The 25,758-nt window shown below is 47.5% G+C and overlaps 1 protein-coding gene across 1 annotated transcript in view; it reads left to right on the top strand.

The window, feature by feature from the left end:
- Window positions 1–2,719: 2,719 nt before the first annotated feature.
- Window positions 2,720–25,758, top strand: part of bcat1 (branched chain amino-acid transaminase 1, cytosolic) — a 77,568-nt gene continuing 54,529 nt past the window's right edge. Inside the window, exon 1 of the mRNA XM_052034319.1 lies at window positions 2,720–3,011. Within this exon, the coding sequence (XP_051890279.1) occupies window positions 3,006–3,011 (6 nt within the window). The 5' untranslated portion in view covers window positions 2,720–3,005. The remainder of the gene's footprint in view (window positions 3,012–25,758) is intronic.

Below are 25,758 nucleotides of genomic sequence, written 5' to 3'. Positions count from 1 at the left end.
GATGTGCGGGACATGTTTTTTATACAGAGGGTGGTGGGTGTCCGGAACAGGCTGCCAGGGGTGGTGGTAGAAGCAGATATGATGTGGCGTTTAAAATGTGTTGTGGAAATCTGATAAACACTGGGATCATCTACATCCTTTCAAACAAGATCCTCGACACGGGGAGAGGAAAAGGAAGATGCGAGCAGTTTAAAGCATCGGGCATTGAGCACTTGTGAGGGATTTGGAAAGCTGACAAAACAGGTCAGTTGCAATGACGGTTTTTGAGAGTGTTTTCGAAATGGATAGAGGAGTTAGTGTGGGATGGAAGGATGAAGACAGGACGTAGAGGTAGGATGGCCCTTGGAGGCTTCTTTCTCTGTGAATCTACAAGTAAATGAAAATGAATTGAATATTGGCAAGTTATGATAGTGGCACGAAAGAGACTTTTAGACAGGCACATGAATATACAGGGAACAGAGGGATATGGATCATGTGCAGGTAGAAGAGATTTAGTTTAATTTGGCATTGTGTTTGGCACAGATATGGTGGGCCGAAGGGCCTGTTCCTGTGCTGTACTGTTCGATGTTCTATGTTCTATCCAATGGGACCACACGGAGGCCCTGTGTAAGTGACAGAAAGAGCGGACCAGCTCACAATCTACCTCCCGCCTGCTCCGTCTGTGGAAGTGTCAATGGCTTCCACATTAGCGACCTCAGAACCCTCAAAACAGCAGTGGAGCTAAGTTATCCTTGATCTTGAGAGACTGAATGAGAAGGAGAGGAGAAACCATGGAGCAATTTGGAAATGAGGACATCAGACCTTAACTTATTTGCCAAAAGGAGACAATCTCAACCAGGAATAATGGGATTAGTGGGTACGCAAAACTTAGATACAGGGACGTTGGCAGTTGGGTTTGGACCAGTTGGTTGTTCTAAAAGGTGGAAGTTTGGGGGCTGGGGTTGGGGGTGGCAGAAAAGAGGACATTAAAGAAATTCTAACAGAGGAAAAGGGGACATGAATGAACATTTGAGTAGGATAATGGACATATAAAGTGGAGAATAACAGGGATGAAAGTTGTGTCAGAGAGATTGGGTATTTGTGGGACCGCAACATATTTAACTTGGCCTTGGAAAATACTGAATCGATGTAAAACCCAGGTGAGTAACGAACGCCCTTCCGGAAGGGAACCTACCCAGGCTGTCCCACCAACTGCCCCAACTGACCTTGACTCATCTGTGGAACTTGTGCCTCTGGGTGATTGTGGGTCCAAGATCCTCTCTGGAGACTTGAAGCTGTAGGCCAGGCTGAGAGCTGAGGGAGAGCTGTGCTGCGTTTCAGATGGAAGTTCTACTGAGGCCCGACTTCTCTCTCCGTAAAGATTCTAGTTTTGGGGATGGATGAACAGGGCTGGTTAACATTTAGCTCCCAACAACCATCACTAAATTAGCTACCAGTTACCATATGGTTACTTGGGGAATCAAACTGATTGGGGTCCACGTCCATAGATCCCTCAAGGTTGCCACATAGGTTGATAGGGTTGTTAAGAAGGCGTATGGAGTGTTGGCCTTCATTAGTTGGGGTATTAAGTTCAAGAGCCGTGAGGTAATGTTGCAGCTCTATAGAACTCTGGTCAGACCACACTTGGAGTATTGTGTTCAGTTCTGGTCACCTCATTATAGAAAGGAAGTGGAAGCTTTATAGAAAGTGCAGAGGAGATTTGCCAGGATGTTGCTTGGATTGGAGGGCATGTCTTTTGAGATAGGTTGAGCGACCTAGGGCTTTTCTCTTCGGAGAGAAGGAGGATAAGCGTGGAACGCACTGCTGGCAGAGGTTTTGGGGGCAGATACATTAGGGACATTTGAGAGAGTCTTCGATAGACACATGAATGATAGAGAAATAGGGGGCTATGTGGGAGGGAAGGGTTAGATGGATCTTAGAGCAAGATAAAATGTTGGCACAATATTGTGGGCTGAAGGGCCTGTATGGTGCTGTAGTGTTCTATGTTCTATGTCACCTTTCTCTACATTATAGCAGTGACTACTTCGCAAAGGAATGGTAATCTTTCAAAAAGGCAGTCGAGCACCTGGGGTCATGGAGTCGTACAGCAATGGAAACAGGCCCTTCAGCCCACTGATACTATGCTGACCATCAACCATCCATTTACACCAATGCCATTGTATTGTCCCCACATTCCCATCAACTTCCCCCCCCCCCCACACTCTACCACTCACCCACAAACACCAGGACCAAGTAAGCGACCAATTAGCCTACCGCTTTTGGGATGTGGGAGGAAACCGGAGTATCCTGGGGGGGGGGGCCCACGTGGTCACAGGGAGAAGGTGCAAACTCCACGCGGACAGCGCCCGAGGTCATGATCAAACCCAGGTCGCCGGAGCTGTGCGGCGGTGGCTCTACCAGGTGTGCCACTGTGCCACCCAGTTGGAGATGCCACAGGAAAAGACCCACTGTGCAATTCAAGAAGGCTATTTGGCCCATTGTGCCTGTGCTGGCCCTCAGAGGGAGCTACCCAATTACCCCCTCCCCCTTTTGGCTGACTCCTGGTACTCTGATTCAGCTACAATCACCCCCGGCAACTGGAAAGCAGAACCTCCCAAGAAAAAATCATCTTTTGCAACATCTGAATACAGTTTTGAACCAGCAGTACTTTGTTTTAAAAGAAACGTATTTAAGCAAAGGAATATAACGAAACACAGATGACGTTGGTGTGTTAAACATTTCGGAACAGAGAGTGCCCACGAAGTTCTGGGGGGAGAGCAGTGGGAGTGTGGGGTGCGGAGGTTCGCCGAGGTTGTTGCCCTCTCTCGGCTGATGCAGTCAGGGGCAGGTTGTATCCACTTTAAATAGGAACGCGGGACGGCCCCTGCAAACGTGTCATTCACCACCGTGAAGGGACTGAGAGCATCACTGGAGAGGGGCTCTGCTGGATCACGGTTCCGTCCGCCCCAGCCCGCTGATACATTTCCATCGTCGACCATTTCCAGAATCCAGCTTCCTACAACACCATGGAGGTAAACATACATATATAGATCACTAACTGGATTTGTACTTGCATTAGTAGACGAGCACCACGCGATTTCAACAACCGGTTCGATTTAACCTGCCTTTTCCTTAATATCAATTGCATATTGAAATCTGCAAAGGGGGCTCGGTAATTGTGCGTAAATTTAATAATTGCGGGGGGGGGGGGTGAAGACAAGGGGTTGGCGTGCAAAATGTAACATAAAGCGAGATCATTTTAAGCCTCCAAAGTCATCTGGACTCTCGTTTGGAAGGCGTGCGTCGGCAGTTCTCTGTTGTGATTGCAGGCGGTTCCCCCTCGCTGAGCCCCTTACCCTTGGGTGTGTGTCCCAGCGAAGGTACTGACAGCTCCCACCGGTTTGACGGGCTGGGAGCTGCTGTGGCTCGATCCGACTGCTCCGCGCCTTGGGAACGAGCAGGGGATGTGAAACAGATCCCACCCCACCCCACCCCACCCCAGTCAGTGGAACGCACTGGCAGCACGGTGGGGTTGTTTTCCCATGTAAAGTAGACATAGATTTTCCTTGCTGGTAAACGAGTCAAAACAAATACGATTCAAGGGCATCGCAGTCTTTGGGTCTTGATTCTGTCGCCGCTTTCACGACCTCGGGACAGACAATGGTCAATGAGCCGGATGGGAAAGAGGCGATTTAGCCCCTATAACTTGTTCCCACATTCCCTCCCCGGGCAAAGCCCAGATTCCCCTCCTAAGGTCCAGAAAATCCAGCAACGGGCTCCCACAGAGGTCAGTGTGGTGTTAGGCAGATGTTTGTTCAGGGTTGAATGTTGGTTGAGACTTGAAGGGAATGCCTTCATCCTGTGTCAATTACTTGGAACATAGTACAGCTCAGGAACAGGCCCTTCAGCCCACCATGTCTGTGTTGACCATGAGACCAATCTAACTAACCCCACTTTGTAGATCACAACAGGATAATTGATAGAATGCAGAGTTTGGCTGAGAATTGGCAGATGGAGTTCAACCCGGATAAGCGTGAAGTGAAACACTCCGGGAGATCGAATTTAAAGGCAGAATACAAGGTTAATGGCAGGACTCTTAGCAGTGTGGAGGAACACAGGGATCTTGGGGTCCATGTCCATAGATCCCTCAAGGTTGCTCCACAGGTCGATAGGGTTGTTGAGAAGGCGTATGGAGTGTTGGCCTTCATTAGTCAGGGTATTGAGTTCAAGAGCTGCAAGGTGATGTTGCAGCTCTGTAGAACTCTGGTCAGACCACAGTTGGACTATTGTGTTGAGTTCTGGTTGCCTCATTATAGGAAGGATGTGGAAGCTTTAGAGAGGGTGCAGAGGAGATTTTCCAGGATGCTGCCTGGATTGCAGAGCATGTCTTATGAGGATAGGTTGAGTGAGCTCGGGCTTTTCTCTTTGGAGAGAAGGAGGATGAGAGGTGATTTGATAGAGGTGTACAAGATGATAAGAGGCATAGATCGAGTGGACAGTCAGAGACCTTTTCACAGTGCGACAATGGCTAACACAAGGGGACATAATTTTAAGGTGATTGGAGGAGGATACAAGGGGGATGTCAGGGGTAAGTCTTTTTACACAGAGGGTGGTGGGTGCGTGGAACGCACTGCCTGCGGAGGTTGTGGGGGCATTAGGGACATTTAAGAGACTCTTAGATAGGCACATGAATGATAGAGGAATGGGGGGCTATGTGGGAGAGAAGGGTTAGATGGATCTTAGAGCAGGATAAAATGTCGGCAGAACATTGTGGGCTGAAGGGCCTGTACTGTGCTGTAGTGTTCTATGTTCTATCTGCCTGCACATGGTCTGTATCCCTCTATCCCTTGCCTGTTCACATGTCTGTCTAAATGCCCCTTAAACATTGCTATCATATGTGCTTCCACCACTCCCCTGGCAGCACGTTCCAGGCACCCATCACTCTCTGTGTAAAAAAAAACTTGCCCCGTGCATCTCCTTTAGACTTTCCTTTTCTCACCTTAAACTTATGCTCTCTGGTATTTGACATTTCCACCCTGGGGAGAAAGATCTACCCTATTTATGCCTCTAAGGATATTATGCACTTCTATCAGGTCACCCCACAGCCTCCGACACCCCAGAGAAAACAGTCTAGGTTTGTACAACCTCTCCTTATAGCTAATACTCTCTAATCCAGGCAACATCCTGGTGAACCTCTTCTGCACCCTCTCCAAAGCCTCCACGTCCTTCCCCTAATGCTGCAATCAATAGACCATATTTGGTCTAACCAAAGTTTTATACAGCTGCAACATGCCTTGCCAACCTTTATACTCAATTGGATGAGAATGTAACCGGCATGATTAGTAAGTTTGCTAATGACACCGAAAGGGGTGGTATAGTGGACAGTGAAGAAGGTTAGTAAAAGGTAATTGGTTTATTATTGTAACATGTACCAAGGTACAGTGAAAAACTTAGTTTTGCATGCCATGTATACAGATCATTTCTCAACATCAGTACATTGAGGTAATACAAGGGAAAAACAATAACAGAATGCAGAATAAAGTGTTACAGTTACAGAGAAAGTGCAGTGCAGGCAGACAATAAGGTACAAGGTCATGATGAAGTAGATTGTGAGGTCAAGAGTCCACCTTCAATAGTTTTATAACAGTGGGGTAGAAGCTGTCCTTGAGCCTGGTGGTACGTGCTTTCAGGCTTTTGTATCTTCTGCCCGATGGGAGAGGGGAGAAGACAGAATGTCTGGGGTGGGAGGGGTCTTTGATTAGGATTCAAGATTCAAGATTTCCTTTATTGTCATTTCTCTGAGTATTTACATACACAAAAAAAACGAAATACTGTTTCTCACCAGCTCATATCAGTGCAATAAGAAGAACAGTGATAAATATCTAAAATAGTCTATAAAAACATCTCTAAAACAAAACTAAAAACATATCACCACCACATATTCATATCTGTTAAAGTGCGTTTATGTATTAAGAAATGCTTATTCAATTCAAGATGAAGTTCAACGTATCAGGTAACTCACTATCAAACTGTTTCTGTATTGATGTGTACGTGTGTGGAAGGACAGCTTGTCGGTGGAACTGGAAGGGATTATGTTGGCTGCTTTGCCAAGGCAACGAGAAGTGTGGACAGAGTCCATGGAGGGAAGGCTGGTTTCTGTGACGTGTTGAGCTGTGTCCGCAACTCTGCAGTTTCTTGCAGTCTTGGGCAGAGCGGTTGCCGTATCAAGCCGTGGTGCATCCAGATAGGATGCTTTCTGTGGTGCATCTATGACAGGAACAATAAGATTGTCTGAAGGTTACAACAGGATATTGATCAACTGGGAAATTGGGCAAGAGAACGGCAGACGGAATTTAACTCGGATAAGTGCAAAGTGATGCATTTTGGGAAGATAAACCAGGGCTGGACTCATACGGTGAATGGGAGGGCCCTGGGGAATGTCGTAGAGGAGAGAGACCTTGGGGTACCAGTACATAGTTCCATGAAAATGGGAATACAGGCAGACAGGGTGGTGAGGAAGGAGCATGGTGTGCTTTCCTTCATCAGTGAAAGCACTGAGTATAAGAGCTGAGACGTTATGTTACAGTTATACAAACATTAGTTACGCCTTAGTTGGAGTAATGTGTGCAGGTCTGGTCACCACACTATAGAAAGAACATGATTAAGTTAGAGAAGGTTCAGAAAAGATTCACCCAGATGTTTCCTGGATTGGAGGGCTTGAGTTATCAGGAGAGATTGGACAGTTTCCCTGGAGCAAAGGAGGCTGAGAGATGACGTGATAGAGGTTTATAAATTGATGAGAGACACAGATGGGGTAGATAGCCTGTTTCCCATGGTAGAGGTATCTAAAATTAGAGGACATAGGTTTAAGGTGAGAGGGAGGAGGTTTAAAGGGGATCAGAGGGCTAAATTTTGCAGACACAGAGTAGTTGGTATCTGGAACGAGCTGCCAGAGGAGGTGGTGGAGGCAGGAACAGTAGCAACATTTAAGAAGCATCTGGACAGGTACTTGAATGAGCTGGGCACAGAGGGATATGGAATTAATGCAGGCAAGTGGGATTAGTGGAGATGGTTGGCAGAGACATGGTGGGCTGAAGGGCCTTGCTTCTGTGCTGTACAGCTCTGTGTCTCCATGACTCTAAACTGTGACTGTTCCCCTCAGCACCTGATCTTGTTCCTTGAAGTGTGCCAGGCTGCAGTGGTCTGTTGTGGACAGCTCCGTGCACTGGGAAGTCAGAGTCACAGAGAGATACAACATGGAAACATCAGCCGAGCTGACCATCAACCACCCATTTACACTAACCCTGCGTTAATCCCATTTTCTTACTCTTACCCACTTTCTCTCCCAGATTCTACCACTCATCCACACACTACGAGCAACTTACAGTGGCCTGCTAACCTACCAACTCGCGCGTTCATGGAATGTGGGAGGAAACCCATGTGGGCACAGGGATAATGTTCAAGCTCCACACGGACAGCACCGGAGGTCAGGATTGAACCCGGCTCTCTGGTGCTGTGAGGCAGCAGCTCTGCTAGCTGCGCCACTTTGCTGCTGTTTGTGGACCACACCATGTCTTTCATAGCGTTGCAGTGTACTTGTAGCAGTTGCTGTGTCTTGGGAAAACAGATGAGAGTCCTGTGTCTTGCAAACGAAGAACACTATGATGCTCTATCAGCATCATAGTGTTTTTCGTCTAGATTCCAGCATCTTCAGTCCTTTGTTTCTCCTGTGTCTTGCAGTTGTTCGGGAAGAGTCTCTCCAAAGGTTGCCGGGTTTTTCTCCCGGACCTTCTTGACAAATTGCAGAAATAGATGGATGACATCAAGGCAGGAGGTGGGTGTGTCTGGGCCACCCACTATTTCAGTTGGCAAGGTCTATCCATTCCTTTGAGGCAAGTGAAATTCCTGGAAGCAATGGCTTGCCAGCCAAGCTCTACCTGTCTGTGGGACTGGATCAGCCCTGCTGGGAATGTACTGCACTCTGTTTCAAACTGGCAGCTTGTCAGAATCTATGACCCTAATCTACAAGTGAAAAGGGGAGACAGAAACCAGAAACTGGGAAGCAGCCTCATGGCTCATAAATCAGTTGAGTCATGTTTGCTTGGAGGCTGGTTGTTCATTTGGATCAGACCTGAACTATATGTTCAGGGAGATCTCTGACAACCTTGCATTACTCAGGAGTTATTTGGTTGCACACAAACGGTTGGGCTTGCACTTGGATCAGGGAACAGCTTCATATAAAATATTGCAGAAGTGCATGAAAGGTTGTGCTCTCTAACATGGGGTTTGTGGAGGGGGTGGCAAGTGATGCAGCAGGTAGTGCTGCTGCCTCTCAGCTCTAGCGAGCCCGGTGCTCACCTCTGGTGCTGTTTGTGTGTTCTCCTTGGGTCTGCACGGGACTCCTCCGGGTGCTCTGTTCTCCTCCCATATCCCAGAGACATGCAAGTTGGTGGGTTAATTGGTGGTTGTAAATTAACCCCTCATGTGGGGCAGGTGACAGGAGAATAAGGCTGGAGATGGTGGAGATGTGAAGGGCAAATGGGATTTGTATGGATGGGTCCTAATGCGCAGTACAAAAAGGGTGGACCAAGGTGCTTGTTTCCGTCCTGTGTGACTCCAAGAATATGGAATCTCCAGTTGGATATGACTGTTCTACACAGACTTCAGTGGTGTGATCCTAATCAATGGGTGGGCAATGGGCAAAATCTCTCTCTCTCCTCTTCTCTCTACTCTCTCTCTCTCTCTGCTCTCTCTCTCTCCCTGCTCTCTCTCTCTGTTCTCTTCCCTTTTCTCTCCCCTCTCTCTCTCCCCCTTCTCTCTCTCTCCTCCCTCCCCCTCTCTCCTCCCTCTCTCTCTCTCTCTCTCTCTCTCTTTCCCCACTCTCTCTCTCTCTCTCTTTCCCTGTCTTGCTTTCCTCCTCTCTCCCCATCTCTCCCTTTCTCTCATCTTTGTCTCTCACTTTCTTATCTCTATCTCTCTGCCTCTCTCTCGCTCTCTGTTTTGCTTGTATGTTGTAGTGCATTGTTTGCTGATTCTGATGGGATGGCCATGGCATAAGGGGATGGGGTGACAATTCCAGGAGGCGGGGGCACCCTGTGTGTGGACAACATCGCCGCCTTCTCCATGGACTCAGTGCCGGGGAGCAGATTGATGAGCATCTCCACCAGGTCTGAACCAACCAGGAGCCAGGGGCCATCACATTAGTTGTGAGCTCATAGTCTTTGGCAGCTGCTCTGACCAATCCTTTGTCCCCTTCACCTTCAGTCCAATTACCTGTGACTGTGACGTCCGTGACCAGTGACATTCTGCAAGGATCAGTGCTGGGACCTCTGTTGTTTGTAATCCTTATTAATGATTTAGATGAAAATGTAGGTGGTTGGATTAGTAAGTCTGCAGATGACACGAAAATTGACGGAGTTGTGGATCGTGATGAAGGTTGTCAAAGGATACAGCAGGATGTAGATCAGTTGGGAAATTGGGCAGAGAAGTGGCAGATGGAGTTTAATCTGGACAAGTGTGAGCTGTTGCATTTTGGAAGGTCAAATGTAAGGGGAAGGTATACAGCAGGCCCCTTAGGAGCATTGATGTACAGAGGGATCTTGGGGTGCATGTCCATAGCTCCTTGAAAGTGGCAACACAAGTGGATAGGGTGGTAAGTCAAAGTCAAGTTTGTTGTCATATGCACGTTCATGTACGCACAGGTGCAATGAAAAACTCACTTGCAGCAGTATCACAGCCACATAGCATCAGATAAGCAGCATTCACAAGAAAAACATAAATCATCACAACCTTTACAAAGATAAGATATCTTAATTAGTCACACGTGTATCGAAACACACAGTGAAATGCATCTTTTGCGTAGAGTATTCGGGGGCAGCCCACAAGTGTCGCCACGCTTCCAGCGCCAACATAGAATGCCCACAACTTACAAACCCATACGTCTTTAGAATGTGGGAGGAAACTGGAGCACCCGGAGGAAACCCACGCAGACACGGGGAGAACATACAAACTCCTTACAGACAGCGGCTGGAATTGAACCCGGGGTCGCTGGCGCTGCTAATAGCATCACGCTAACCACTACACTACTGTGAACACAATAAATAAGTAAACACAGTAAAGAACACAGTAAAGAAGGTCGTATGACGTGCTTGCCTTCATCAGGATAAAGGTCAGGAAGTCATGTTCTAGCTGTATAACAGTTTGGTTATGCTACATTTGGAGAACTGTGTGCAGTTCTGGTCACCCCATTAGAGGAAGGATGTGGAGGCTTTGGAGAGGATGTAGAAGAGGCTCACTGGGATTTGGAGTGTATTAGCTATAAGAGAGATTGGACAAATTTAGATTGTTTCCTCTGGGGCGTCGGAGGCTGAGGGGGGCAACCTGATGATCGGCAATGGGATGATTTGAGATTTGCTTCATGGTCAGTGCAGACATCTTGGGCTGAAGGGCCTGTTCCTGTGCTGTACTGTTCTATGTTCGAAGCTGTGGGAATATGGTTCAGGGAAGCTGGAATATAAATCAAGTTTTAAGTGGAATGCATGGCCAAGGGTGATGATGCTGAAAATGGGAACAGAGGAATGATGTCCCCTCTTGATCCTGGGAATGAACCCTGTAGAGAGATACAGCATGGAGATATGTCCTTGGCCCACCAGGTCTGTTCCGCCATCGACCACCCATTTCAAAGTCAAAGTTGGTTGTTCTCATATGCACAAGTATACACATGCACAGGTACAATGAAAAACTTACTTGCAGCAGCATCACATGGTACATAGCATTAGAGACACAACATTCATTAAGTAAAACATAAATTGAACATAATTTATACAATTATACAAGAAGAACACAACTAGAACAAAAAAAAGTCCTTCGTAGTGTAACGTGGTCATAGTGTTGCTGTACTGAGGCAGTGATTGGGGTTGTGCAGGTTGGTTCAAGAACCGAAATGGTTGAAGGGAAGTAGCTGCGCTTGAACCTGGTGGTGTGGGGCTTCAGGCTTCTGTACCTCCTGCCCGATGGGAGCTGTGAGAAGATGGCACGGCCCGGATGGTGAGGATCTTTGATGATGGATGTTGCCATTCTTGAGCAGCGCCTCCTGTCGATACTTACGATGGTGGGGAGGGATGTGCCTGTGATGTATTGTCATTTACACCAATCCTACACTGATCAGATTTTAATCTGCCTCACTTTCCCATTAATTCCCCTCAGACTTTACTATCAAACTACACTAGGGGCAATTTTGCAGTTTCTAATTAACCTACCAGCAAGTCTGGAATGTAGGGGCCATACTGGAGCACCAAGGAGGAAACCCACATGGTAACAAGGAGAACGTGCAAACTCCACACAGTTAACACCTGAGGTCAGGATTGAACCTGGTTGCAGAGCTTTAATTCAGTAGGTCTGCTGGCCCATACCCCGCTCCTGTGCTGCATCAGTTACTTGAGCTGTCTCCCATTTCACCCAGACACTCAAGTGGATCTTGTCCGTAGCAGCACAGTGCACAGGTCTGCAGAGAAAAGGGGGAAATCTTAGTCTTCGTCTGATATTTGTGTGGCTGAATGACAGACCCTTTTACCAGCTTCTGGTTCATATGCTCTTACCTAATATCTGTGGCTCGTAAGCACTAATTGTCTCCATGCCTCTGGGATGTAAACATTTCAGGTTTCTTCCAGTTCCCAGTATTGCAAAGGACAGGTCTGTCTGGTGCAGGGTTTTGACTCAAAATGTCAACAATTCCTTTTCTCCCACAGATGCTACTTGTTCCAGTTCTTTAAGCAGATTGTTTGTTGCTCCAATTCCAGCATCTGCAGTCTCTTGTGTCTCCACAGGCCTGGCTGTGTTGCCAAGGAACATTTCATTCAGTTGGTATTGGTTTATTATTGTCACTTGACCCAAGGTACAGTGAAAAACTTGTCTTGCATACCGATCGTACAGGGTCAATTCATTACACAGTGCAGTTACATTGAGTTAGTAACAGAGTGCATTGAGGTAGTACAGGTAAAAAAAGTGCCGAGTAAAGTGTCACAGCTACAGAGGAAGTGCAGTGCAATAAGGTGCAAGATCACAACAAGGTAGATTTTGAGGTCAGAACCCATCTCATCGTATAAAGGAACCGTTCAATAGTCTTATCACAGTGGGACAGAAGCTGTCCTTAAGCCTGGTGGTATGTGCCCTCAGGCTCTGTATCTCCTACCTGAAGGAAGAGGGAGAAGAGAGAATGATCTGTGTGGGTGGGGTCTTTGATTATGCTGGCTGCTTCACCAAGACAACGAGAGGTAAAGACAGAGTCCATGGAGGGGAGGCTGGTTTCCGTGCCGCGCTGGGCTGTGTCCACAACTCTCTGCAGTTTCTTGCAGTCCCCGGGCAGAGCAGTTGCCGTACCAAGCCGTGATGCATCCAGATAGGATGCTTTCTGTGGTGCATCAATAAAAGTTGGTGAGACAGACAGAATTTCTTTAGCCTCCTGAGAAAGTAGAGGTGCTGGTGAGCTTTCTTGGCCGTGGCATCTATGTTATGCTACACCTCCTGATCCCCATAGAAAAGTTTGTACAAAGCCCCTTGACCACCTCAATCAGGCTGTGGTCCCCTCGGATTGTCCTTGTCCTATGGTCAAAGCAGATGGTGGTCCAGTTTGGACTAAGTTCCCATTAGCTTGAAACACTTTTGAAAATCGGGTGCCAAAAGCCCCATTAACAGGGACCTCTGGAACATGACAGCTGTTACAGGTTGTCCCCAGTTTACGACTGCCCACTTATGGACAACCTGTACGTACGAAGGAGCGTTTGAGAGACTGTCGGGATGGATTTGTCGGCTGCTGCGGGGCTTGCAGGCATCTTCTGCTGTGTGGGAACTTGTTTCCTGGCTGCATTTCCAACTTGGGAAGTGCTCGGGTTATGGACAGTTCACGGGAACTGAACCCTGCCGTAATCTAGGGATGACCTGTGGTTATATGATGTAATTCATGGGCTTTTCCATCCCCGGACACTGCTTATGCAGGATTAAAACAACAGCCTTTCTTCCACAGTGGAATATTTACAGGACATACTTGAGCATGGGAACTATTGCTCTAATCCACAACAATACAACTTTATTTTGTCCAAAGTAAGAGGGTTGAGCCATTTGGCCTCTCAATCCTGTTCCACTATCCAGGTCGACGTGGTTTGATGAACACCACAGACTCGTTTTACTACCTTTTGGTTCAGATCGTCTTATCTAATACAAGTCTGTCGCTGGAAATACTAGAGAAACAAAGGACTGCAGATACTGGAATCTAGATGAAAAACACGATGATGCTGGGGAACTCAGCAGGCCAGGCAGCATCCGTGGAGAAAAGCAGGCGGTCAACGTTTTGGGTCAGGATCCTTCTTCAGGACTGAAGATAGGAAAGAGAGAAAGCCCAATATATAGGAGGGAAAAAGCAGAGCAGTGATAGGTGGACAAAGAGGGGAGGTGGGGTGGGCACAGGGTGGTGATAGGTAGATGCAGGTAAGAGATAGTGATGGGCAGGTGCGGGGAGGAGGGGAGAGCAGATCCACCGGGGGTGGGTTGAAGGTAAGGAGAGAGAGAAGAAAAAAAAGGGCTAGGAAAGGAAGAAGAGAAGAAGCGTGGTGGGGTGGGGGGGGGAGTTGCGGGGAAGGGGGGGTGGGGATTACCTAAAGTGGGAGAATTCAATGTTCATGCCGTTAGGCTGCAAGGTTCCAAGACAGAAAATGAGGTGCTGTTCCTCCAGTTTGCGCTTGGAATTCTCCTGGCAGTGGAGGAGGCCGAGGACTGACATCTCAGTGATAGTGTGGTAGGGGGAGTTGAAGTGACCGGCAACGGGGAGATGCAGGTCGCGGTTACGGACAGAGCGCAGGTAATCTGCCAGACGGTCACCTAGTCTGCGTTTGGTCTCACCAATGTAGAGGGGGCCACTGGAAAGCACTAATTGGCTGCAAGTCCCTGGGCCAATGTGGAGAGATCATTCTGGAATGTCACTGCCCGCCATGTGGAAGTAAGACTTTCTCACTTCACGGTGGTACAGCCCAACTCTAATTTAAGGATTAGCTCCTCTTGTGGCATATTCCTTCATCGGATATCCACTCACATAACATTGGAAAGCACTCTGCAGCCAGTGAAGTATTCTGAGTTGCATATGAGTTACATATCTCCTCTGAGATCTATTTAATGTTTAACCACTTTGACCACCTGGCAAACTTCTAAATTTAAGGGAATGCAAGCACACTTTATAAGTATCAAAGAATGATACAGCACAGTCAATCGTGTTTAACCCACTGTGCCAGCTCTTTGAAAGAGCTACTCAAATGGTCCCCATCCCGTATCATTTCTCAACAGTCATTTATCATAGTCATACAACCCACTGAGTCCACACTGACCATCAATAACCCATTCACATGTCGGTCATTCCCATTTTATTCTCCCCACTTTCCCATCAGCACCCCCCAGATGCTACCTCTCACCAACAGACCAGGGACAGTTTATAGTGGGGTCAACCTGTTCACCTTTGGGATGCCGGAGGAAACCGGGGCACCCGGAGGAAACCCACGCAGTCAAAGGGAGAACGTGCAAACTCCCACACGGCAGCACCCAAGGTCAGGATTGAACCCCGGGTAGCTGGGGCTCTGAGGCAGTGGCTCTTCCTGCTGTACCACTGTCTTTCTCCGGATTGAATCCACAATTAGCAGCAGCGTGGGGCATCTTCAGCACATGGACTGCAGCACGTGAAGGGGGTGACCCCGCACTAACTTCACAGTGGGATAATGCTCACCTTCTCCCAAAACGCCCCACAGCTCATCAGTAATATCACAATGCTGTTGTGTCTGGCTCTGCAAATTCTTTCTTCATTATTACTGTTGGGACAAAGAAAGGTTGTTAAATTTTGTATAAGCCATAGATGGATCATGTGTCTCGAATTATGGAATTATAGAATTAGATTTATAAAGATACAGTGTCTATGGCATGAAACAGACTCTTAAGCTCACCGAGTCCATGTCGATCATCGACCATTTACACTGATCCTATATTAATCACAATTTTTTAATTCTCCTCACGTTCTCATCAACTCCCCCCAGATTCTACCACTCACCTACACCCCAGTGGGTAATTTATAACCTGACGATTAACCTACCAACCTGTGCATAGGGTCATAGAGTCATAAAGTAACACAGCACGGAAAGAGGCCCTTTGGTCCAACTGGTCCATGCTGGCCAAGATGTCCATCTAAGCTAGTCCCATTTGCTTGTGTTTGGCCCATATCCCTCTAACCCTTTCCTATCCAAGTACCTTGAAAGAGTCTTTTAAATGTTATTGGACCTTCCTCACCCCTTGTTCTAGATTGATAGCTTCCTCAAGCTTCCCCCTCATTTCTTCCATCATTTTATTGCCCACATTCTATCACCCATTCATTTCCTCGGAATACAAATCCAGCTTTGGGACGTGGGAGGAAACTGGAGCACCTAGAGGAAACCCAAGCAGTCGCAGGGAGAACATGCAAACTCCAGACAGACAGTGCCAGAGGTCAGGCCGGGTTTACGAGCTACACAGCTGTCTGAGAATTTACAGCCAGATCTGTAAGAGAAAGACTTGCATTTACATTGGGCCTTTCATATCACTTGCTCTCAACATCAGCAAAACCAAGGAACTGATTATGGACTTTAGGAAGGGGAAGTCAGGCGAACATGCACCAGACCTCATTGAAGGGTCTGTGGTGGAAAGGGTGAGCAGTTTTGAGTTCCTGGGTGTCAACATCTTGGAGGATCTATCCCGGGCCCAGCACATGGATGCAACCATGAAGAAAGCGCTCCAGCGTCTCTACTTTCTGAGAAGTTTAAGGAGATTCAGCATGTCTTCAAAGACCCTGTCAAACTTCTACAGATGTACAGCGGAGAGCATTCTAACCGGTTGCATCGTGGTCTGGTATGGAAGCTCCAATGCACAGGGACGCAAGAGGCTACAGAGAGAGGTGGACTCAGCCAGTTCCATCACGAGTACAGCTCTCCCCACCACCGAGGACATCTACAAGAGGTGATATCTTACAAAAGCGACATCCATCAATCAAGACCCCCACCATCATTAAAGACCCCCACCAGCCAGGCCATGTCCTCTTCTCATTGCTGCCCATGACAATAAACTTGAACTTGATTCAGGACATCCTGCTTTTAGGATAGATATGACATACATTGGCATGGTTGGGGAAGCATTTGTAGTTTGAGGTCAAGGTCAGCAATTTATTTAACATCTTCAGGTGGAGTGGTGTGAATGGTTGCGATTCCATTAGCAATGGACCTCCCACTTCATGGAGTGTTCCTCACATTCCACATGTAGAGGACATGGCCACTTCGTCCCCAGTGTACTCTCAAGTGGTTGAGCGCTGTCCAAATTTTCCTTGGACAGTTGATGCCTGGGACTTCGTCACTGGGGTCACTTACCCAGTTTCGGGTGGTGATGCTTGCCCTCAGCCAAGAGGAGCACCACTGTGAGACAGGACAGTCATTAGATTTGGAGTGTGCTACAGTTCAGGTGCTGGAGTGCAGATGGGTGCTTGGGGAGTTTTGAGGTCCTTTGCCCCTGAGAACGTTTCTTTGAATGTCCTGTAAGGTGGATGCTTTTCCTGTGGACATCAGGAAGCTCAGTGTAGGCTGGTACAGGAAGCCACTCAAGCTGTGCTGGCTTCAGTGCTCCAGATCATCAAGATGTCCGGATATGGATAGAACGTAGAACAGTACAACACAGGAGCAGACCCTTCAGTCCACAATGTTGTGCTGAAATAGTTAAGATATTGATGCCTAATTACATTAATCCCTTCTGCCTGCACATGGCCCACATGCCTCCATTCTCTGCACGTTCATGTGCCTGCCTAAGAACTTCTCAAATGCCTCTATCGTATCTGCCTCCACCACCATCCCTGGCAGCGCATTCCAGGCACCCACCCCTCTCCGTGTAACAAAATTGCCCCGCACATCTCCTTTGAACTTTCCCCCCGCACCTTAAATGCGTGCCCTCTGATATTAGACATTTTGACCCTGGGAAAAAGATACCGGCTGTCTATCTGTGCCTTACATAATTTTATAAACTTCTATCAGGTCTCCCCTCAGCCTTTGACGCTCCAGAGAAAAGAACCCAAGTTTGTCCAACCTCTCGTTATAGCACATGCCTTCTAATCCAGGCAGCATTGTGGTAACCCTCTTCAAACCCTGTAATGGGGTGACCAGAACTAAATGTAATACTCCAGATGTGGCCTAACCAGACTTTTGTAAAGCTGCAACATAGCTTCCTGACTCTTGAAGTCAATACCTCAACTAATAACGGCAATCATGCCATACGCCTTCTTTACCACCCTATCAACTTACACGGCCACTTTCAGGGAGCTAGGGATATCTACCACATTTGTGTGGCGCCCCTGAGAAGCAATCCACTGCTGTTGGGTTACAGTGAAGCAGGGCCCAACATGTCAGCTCTACCACCCCAAGGGGTATTTGCCAGTTTGAGTTTTGTTCAGATATTCCAATGTCATCGTACAGTGGAGAGTGATACCAGGGCAGTTTGGAGTTGGATCCTGAGTGAATGCCTGGCTGTAGAGCCGGACGTGAATTCTTTCCTGGCTTTCAGGTTATTCAGATGAAAGTGTTTGCAACACTTGGCCCATACTTCCGTTTCCTGAAACAAAAATAGAAACTGCTGCAAACACTCAGCAGGTCAGGCAGCTTCTGTGGGGAGAGAAACAGTGTTAATGTTTCAGGTAAATTGGTAAATTGGTTTATTATTGTCATATATACTGCGGTACAGTGAAAAACCTGCCTTGCATACTGTTCATACAGATCAATTCTTTACACAGTGCATTGAGGTAGTACGGGGTAAAACAATAACAGAATGCAGAATAAAGTGTTACAGTTACAGAGAAAGTGCAGTGCAGGCAGACAACAAGGTGCAAGGCCATAACGAGGTAGATTGTGAGGTCAAGAGTCCATCTTATTGTACTAAGGGTCCCTTCAATAGTCTTATAACAGCGGGATAGAAGCTGTCCTTGAGCCTGGTGGTACATGCTCTCAGGCTTTTGTATCTTCTGCCCGATGGGAAGGGGGAGAAGAGAGAATGTCCAGGGTGGGAGGGGTCTTTGATAATGTTGGCTGCTTTACTGAGACAGCGAGAAGTGTAGACAGAGTCCATGGAGGGGAGGCTGGTTTCCACGATGTGCTCTGCTGAGGGTTGAGACCCCTTGTCGGAACTGGAACTGAGAGAAAAACATGTTAGTTTTCAGCAGGAGAAAAGGTGGGGGCAGGATGGGTAGAACCGAGGGAGTATCTCTTACGGGTTAATGGGGAGCAGTTATACTGAGTTCTGATACAGACGGAAGGAAAGACTGAGTTACTGAAAGTCTGAGAAATTTGTTATTGAGCATGGAAGATGGCAAAGTGCCTGCTCAGATGTAGGGTTCCATAGAATCTGGAGCAACACACAAAGTGCTGGAGGAACTCAGTGGGTCAGGCAGCATCTGTGGAGGGAGATGGACAGTTGATGTTTCGGGTCGAGACCCTTCATGTGGATTGAGAGAGAGGGGAGATGTTCAGTATAAAGAGGTGGGGGGAAGGGGTGGAGCAGGTGGGGAGGGGGGGTGATAGGCAGATGGGGGAGGGGGGAGAGTGGGAATGATGTCAGAAGCTGGGAGGTGATAGGTGGAAGTGACAACAGGCTGAAGATGACGGAATCTGATAAGAGAGGAAGGTGGGGCACGGAATAGAGGGAGGGAGGTGGGGAGGGGTCCCAGTGGGAGGGGTGTGTGGGTGATGGGCTGATGAGAGGGTGGGGGAGGGGGAAGAGAGAGGGTCGTGGGGGGCAGTGGGATCAGGAGGAGAGAGAGAAAGGAGAGGGAAAGATGGGGAGAAGTTAGAGAATTCAGTGTTCATGCTGTCAAGTTGGAGACTGCACAGGCAGAAAATGAGGTGTTGTTCCTCTTACCCGCCTGGGCAGGGATAGATCCTGGATCCTGGTGTTTCCATAGAATATAGCTCACCTGTGAATGCTTTATCAGTATCCTGAAGTTCTTTGCAAGAACGGTGACTTTATGAGAGAGGTCACTGATATATATCAGGATTTGTATGGGAACTTGGACTCAGTTCCACTCTGTACTCAGCGTTAAGCCTGCCCTGCTCTTTGTGCAGCAGACTGGTTATCCTGCAGTTGTTCTGTTCATCATGTGCTCCCACATGATAACTCAGTGAGGCTGTAACTGTCTACCTATAACTCTTGCACTGAGGACCATCTGCCCGGCTTCAGGCAGTTATTTTGTGCTGTTATTTTTATCTTGAGGTCGAATCTCAGATCTCTCCTGGTGGAAGCCAAGTCGCACAGTCGAGCAAAAGTACAGAGAGAGAAGTCACTTCCATTTCCGTTCACCTCTCGGGATCTCCTGGTTTCAAGTATTGTCCCTTTTGTAACCTCCAGGGTTTGCATTTAGGCTGAATTCTGCTTTAAGTATTTACAGCCATCCTAGGTAATGAACAGGTTTCATTTTTACAGGCGTCTGTAAATTGGTTTTGTCTGTAAGTTGGAAAATGCATAAAAATCATTCAATATGGTAACTGCACCTTCATAGTGTTGACATGAATGGCATCAGAAGCACATAAGAAAGAACAATTACTAAAATTGGATGGAGAGAGGAAACTATGACCGTTCATAGGAACGAACGCAAGTACGTATGTCGGACTTTTGAATTTATTAATATTATGGGAGCTCGATCATATGTAGTAGTGTCTATAAGTTGGGTGCTCATAACCTGGGGACAGCCTGTGTAGGAATTTTGAAAAGTAACTTGCGTATACAGTTCACTCCAACGTTATGGAAGGGTTGTGTTACTAGAAAACTGTCCGTATCACAATTTTCCGTAACGTGACAAAAATTGACAAAATTTGTTGGGGCCCCAGCTGTTTACCATTGATATCAATGATTTAGATGAAGGTATTATTAATAGGGTTGTTAAGAAGGCGAATGGAGTGTTGGCCTTCATTAGTCAGGGTATTGAGCTCAAGAGCCGCAAGGTGATGTTGCAGCTCTGGTTAGACCACACTTGGAGTATTGTGTTCAGTTCTGGTCGCCTCATTATAGGAAGGATGTGGAAGCTTTAGAGAGTGTGCAGAGGAGATTTACCAGGATGTTGTCTGGATTGGAGAGCATGTCTTATGAGGATAGGTTGAGCGAGCTAGGGTTTTTCTCTTTGGAGAGAAGGAGGATGAGAGGTGACTTGATAGAGGTGCACAAGATGATAAGAGGCATAGATCGAGTGGACAGTCAGAGACTTTTTCCCAGGGCGACAATGGCTAACACGAGGGGGCATAATTTTAAGGTGACTGGAGGAGGGTATAAGGGGGATGTCAGGAGTAAGTTTTTTACACAGAGAGTGGTGGGTGCGTGGAACGCACTGCCGGCAGAGGTTGTGGGGGCACATACATTAGGGACATTTAAGAGACTCTTAGATAGCCACATGAATGATAGAAAAATAGGGGGCTACATGGGAGGGAAGGGTTAGATAGATCTTAGAGCAGGATTATTGATAGTCAACACGGCTTTGTGCGTGGGCGATCATGTCTCGTGAATTTGATTGAGTTTTTTGAAGAAATAATCAAAAAGTTAGTTGAGGGCAGAGCGATAGATGTAGACTTCAGTAAGGCCTTTAATAAGATTCTGCATGGTAGGCTGCTGTGGAAAGTTGGATCACATGTGATCCAGGGAGAGCGAGCTAATTGGATACACAATTGGCTTGATGGTAGGAAGGAGAGGATGATGGTGGAAGACTGTTTTTTGGACTGGACGCCGGTGACTAGTGGAATTCCCCAGGCCCATTGCTATTTGTTACCTATATCAATGGTTTGGTTGGGAATGTGTAAGCATGGTTAGTATGTTTGCAGATGACACTAAAATAGGTGGTATAGTGGCCAATGAAGAAGGTTATCAGGAACTACAGAGGGATCTTGATCAGCTAGGTAAATGGGCCGAGGAATGGCAAATTGAGTTGAATTTGGATAAGTGTGAAGTGTTGCATTTTGGGAAGGCAAATCACAGTAGGACTCACACAGTGAATGGTAAGGCCCTGGGAAGTGTTGGACAGAGAGACCTTGGAGTACAAGTAAATAGTTCCCTGAAAGTGGCATCACATGTAGACAGGGCGGTGGAGAAGGTGTTTGGCACGCTGGCCTTCATCAGTTAGGGCATTGAGTACAGGAGTTGGGATGTTATGTTGCAGTTGTACAAGACATTGGTGAGGCCACATTTGGAATATTGTGTTCAGGTTTGGTCACCCTGCTATAGGAAAGATGGCATTAAGCTGGAAAGAGTGCAGAGGAGATTTACAAGAGTGTTGCCAGTACTTGAGGGCCTGAGTTATAGAGAGAGGTTGAGCAGGTTGGAACTTGGCTCATTGGAGTGTCGGAGAATAAGGGGTGACCTTACAGAGGTGTATAAAATCATGAAGGCCATAGATGGGGTGAATGTGCTTAGTCTTTTTCCCAAGGTTGGGATATCAAGAACTAGAGGACATAGGTTTAGGGTGCTGTGGGAGAGATTTAATAGGAACCTGAGGGGGAACTTTTTCACCCAGAGGGTGGTGCATGTATGGAATGAGCTGCCAGAGGAAGTAGTTGAGGCAGGTACATTAACAACATTTAAAAGACAGTTGGACAGGTACCTGAACAGGAAAGGTTTAGAGGGATATGGCCAAACGTGGGCAAATGGGACTAGCTTAGATGGGAATCTTGGTCGATGTGGACCAGTTGGGCTGAAGGGCCTGTTTCTGTGCTGTGTTACTATGACTCTGTAAGTAACCATCCTCAACACGATCTATAATCCTCCTCAATACCGAGTCGTAATAAAATGACTTCAGGGTGCACCTATTTGGACCAAGAGGAAGAAAAGTAAGTGGTGGTACCATTCCATGGACACATTTCTTGATAAACCAGAATTGTTACTGTGACTGCACACTGTGTGTGTATTTCATGGCAAGGACATGATGAGCAAGAGCTTTCACAAGTGAAGGATGCAAGGAGCACAGATTGACACTCGGTGCATGACTGATCAGGCTGACTGTGATTCTTGAACTGGCCCTTTGAAGAGCCTGTGATAAACTGATAACCCAAGGCACCGTGGATGATGCAAGAGTCCCTTCTCCTCCCCCACCTTCTGATCCCTTTCTGTTGTGGAGATTGCAGAGGAAATGAGTTAGAGAGAGAGCCATTGGGGTGGGGGGAGAGCGAGTGGATTGGGCAGAAGATCGGGGTCAGTGGTGATATCTGAAGACAGCTCAGTGAAGGTGAGGGCAGTCAGAATTAAATTAGACAAGCACTTGAATCAGCAAAGTCCAGAAGTCTGTGGATCTAATGTGGGTAAATGAGATGAACATGGATGGGTGCGGTGGTCAGTGTGGATGTTGTGGGCTGGGAGGCCTCCTTCTATGCTGCACAATGCTGACTCTCTGACTCCATCTGTAAAGAAGGTGCCTTCCTGGAGGAAGATGGACTAAGACGCTCATGTAGCGACCGAGATGGGGTGGACATCTCCGGTTGAGATCTGCTTCTGTGTTTGAAGCCCAAGCCTTTGATAGGCATCATGTACCTGGTAGTATTTCACCCATCAAGCCAGCACTGAATGCACTTTGTCTTCATTCTATATGTCCTCTACCCTTCATGCGCAATGCATCAAGGTGTTGGAAGTGGCAGCAGCAGTTTTGGACCACAGTCTTCTGTTTTGGCCCAAATATGGCCTCCAAGCCCAAATGTTCAGGCATCGCTGGTTACAGACATTACCTTAGCTTTATGGTCACAGTAGACACGCAATCAAAAGCACTTCTGTTTGTGACAGCCACTCAGAATCTCTCTCCCATAACCTCCCTATCATTGACTGCACCAAATAGTCATATGACTGTATAGAATTCCCTCCCCAATTTTTTTAATATTTCAAAAATATACTTTATTCATAATAAAAAAAGTATACAAAGGAGGAATCAGTGCACAACTTCCTAACCCGTATGTCTCTGGAATGTGGGAGGAAACCGGAGCATCCGGAGGAAACCCACGCAGACACGGGGAGAACGTACAAACTCCTTACAGACAGCGGCAGGAATTGAACCCAGGGTCGCTGGCGCTGTAAAGTGTTACGCTAACCGCTACACCACCATGCCTGCCATGACAGAGTTACCATGACAGAGTCCATGGAGGAGAGGCTGGTTTTCATGATAGACTGGGCTGGATTCACAACTCGGTGCTTTCTTACGGACTTGGGCAGAGAGGTTGTGAAGGCAATGGAACCAAGGTAGCGGGTGGGGGTGGAATGGCAGCAGATGGACTGAACATGAACACAGCTGCGGTCGAAGTGAATGACGGAGCAGGGGCTCGAAGGGCTGAATGGTCTACTTCAGTTCCCATGCTCTGTTACTAACCTTCCCCATGTTCCTCCCATTCAAAATGAATACAAGTGGGAATTGGCTGAGGTTTGTAAAGGACGAGCATTCTGCTCCTCCAGTGAAGCAGCCAGTGGTAAGTGTAGCGGTTAGCATGACATGATTACAGCGCCAGTGACCCGGGTTCAATTCCCGCCGCTGTCTGTAAGGAGTTTGTACGTTCTCCCCGTGTCTGCGTGGGTTTCCTCCGGGTGCTCCGGTTTCCTCCCTACATTCCAAAGACATACAGGTTAGGAAGTTGTGGGCACGCTATGTTGGCGCCGGAAGCGTGGCGACACTTGCAGACTGCCCCAGAACACTCTATGCAAAAGATGCATTTCACTGTGTGTTTCAATGTACATGTGTCTAATAAAGATATCTTAAGTGTGACTGCATATTCTCCAAAGCTGAAACGAAGATCATCTTTAACTGTGGGGATCACAGGTGAATACTTCGATGCTAAAGGCTCCCACTTGCTTGACAATGCTCCCCTCAAGCTGTGGAGCAGTTGACTCTGAGAAGCCGACACGCATCCTGTCCTTATCCTCCCCACACTCTCCTCAACCCCCCCTCCCCCCCACCAATTCTACCACTCACCTACACACTGAGGACAAGTTACCACGTCCAATTAACCAGCCCCCCCCATTGTCTTTGGGAAGTGGGAGGGAGCCGGAGCACCCAAAGAAAACCCATGTAGTCATACGGATGAACGTGCAAACTCCACGCAGACAGCAGCCGAGGTTGGGCTCGAACCCAGGTCACTGGAGCAGTGAGGCAGAAGCCCAACTAACTGCACCGCTCTGCTGCCCTTGACTTTGACCTGATCAAAGATCTGTTAAATTTGATTTGAAGTCCCATCACAGAGGCATTAAGAAAAGTCCCTGTTCACACTCCAGTGAGTTACTGCTTTACTGTTTACATTGTCTATCAGGTGAGATAGTCTACTCAAGCTCTGACAACCTCTCTGAGATGGTACTGCTCTGAAGAAGAGATAATCTTAATCATGGGCAATATTTATTCTTCAGTTTGAATTGGGGTGATTCATTATATTGTTATGACAGCTGATTAGTAGTGATTAACAATTGTTACCCCTGCAGTCCTGGCTAGTGGTGGCATTCACTTCTGAGTCAGAAGGTTGTGGGTTTAAGCAACACCCCAGAAATCTGAACACAAACCCTCACTGATACTGCAATAGTTCAGGGATACAAGGTTGAAGAAGCTCTGTGGGCAGGCACGGTAGTGTAGTGGTCAGCGTAACGCTATTACAACGTCAGCGACCCGGGTTCAATTCCGGCTGCTGTCTGTAAGGAGTTTGTATGTTCTCCCCATGTCTGCGTGGGTTTCCTCCGGGTGCTCCGGTTTCCTCCCACATTCCAAAGACGTACGGGTTAGGAAGTTGTGATCATGCTATGTTGGTGCCAGAAGCGTGGCGACACTTGCGGGCTGCCCCCAGAACACTCTACGCAAAAGATGCATTTCACTGTGTGTTTCGATGTACATGTGACTAATAAAGACATCTTATCTTCGTTATAATGCAGGATTACTGAACCGTCATTTGAATGCCCTCCCCATGCACCATGTTTCCTACTGATTTCAACTGCATACAGTGTAAGGTGTATGGCATGTATGGGTGTCCTGAGGGTACAAATGATGCTGTATTTTTAAATTTGATGCAGCTGCTGGTTTGACAGAGAAAGCATGCAAGGATGAATAAGGCAGTGAAGATGCTTAGAGGCAGAACCTTGTGGCGTGGTGGTGCAGCAGGTAGTACTGCTACATCACAGCTCCAGCCAGGGGAGTTTGCATGCTTCCCCTGTGACTGCATGGGTTTTCCCCCCAAAGACCTGCTGGTTGCTGGGCTGATTGGGCGCTCTGTATCCACCCTGGTGGATATTAAGATGAATAGATACTGTAGAGTGGACAGCCAGCGCCTCTTTCCCAGGGCACCAATGCTCAATACAAGAGGACATGGCTTTAAAGTAATGGGTGGGAAGTTCAAGGGAGATATCAGAGGAAGGTTTTTTACCCAGATGTTGGGGCATGGAATGCGCTGCCTGGGGTGGTGGTGGAGGCAGGTACATTGGTCAAGTTCAAGAGATTACTAGATAAGCATATGGAGAAATTTAAAATAGAGGGATATGTGGGAGGAAGGGGTTAGATAGTCTTAGGCGAAGTTTAAAGGTCGGCACAACACTGTGAGCCAAAGTGCCTGTATTGTGCTGTACTGTTCTACGTTCTATGTTCTATGGTGTGGCTGGGTGGTCGGAGAGTTGAGAGGTGCAAATGGACACTTGGGAGAGTATAGTTTACAGGGAAAAGTAGTGGGGGAATGGGATTGATGGGTCTGCCCTGACAAGCGG

The sequence above is a fragment of the Pristis pectinata genome, chromosome 19, assembly GCF_009764475.1.
Source record: "Pristis pectinata isolate sPriPec2 chromosome 19, sPriPec2.1.pri, whole genome shotgun sequence".
Taxonomy (NCBI): domain Eukaryota; kingdom Metazoa; phylum Chordata; class Chondrichthyes; order Rhinopristiformes; family Pristidae; genus Pristis; species Pristis pectinata.
The sequence above is the reverse complement of the archived record's forward strand: the minus strand, read 5'-3'. Positions and strand labels throughout refer to the sequence as shown.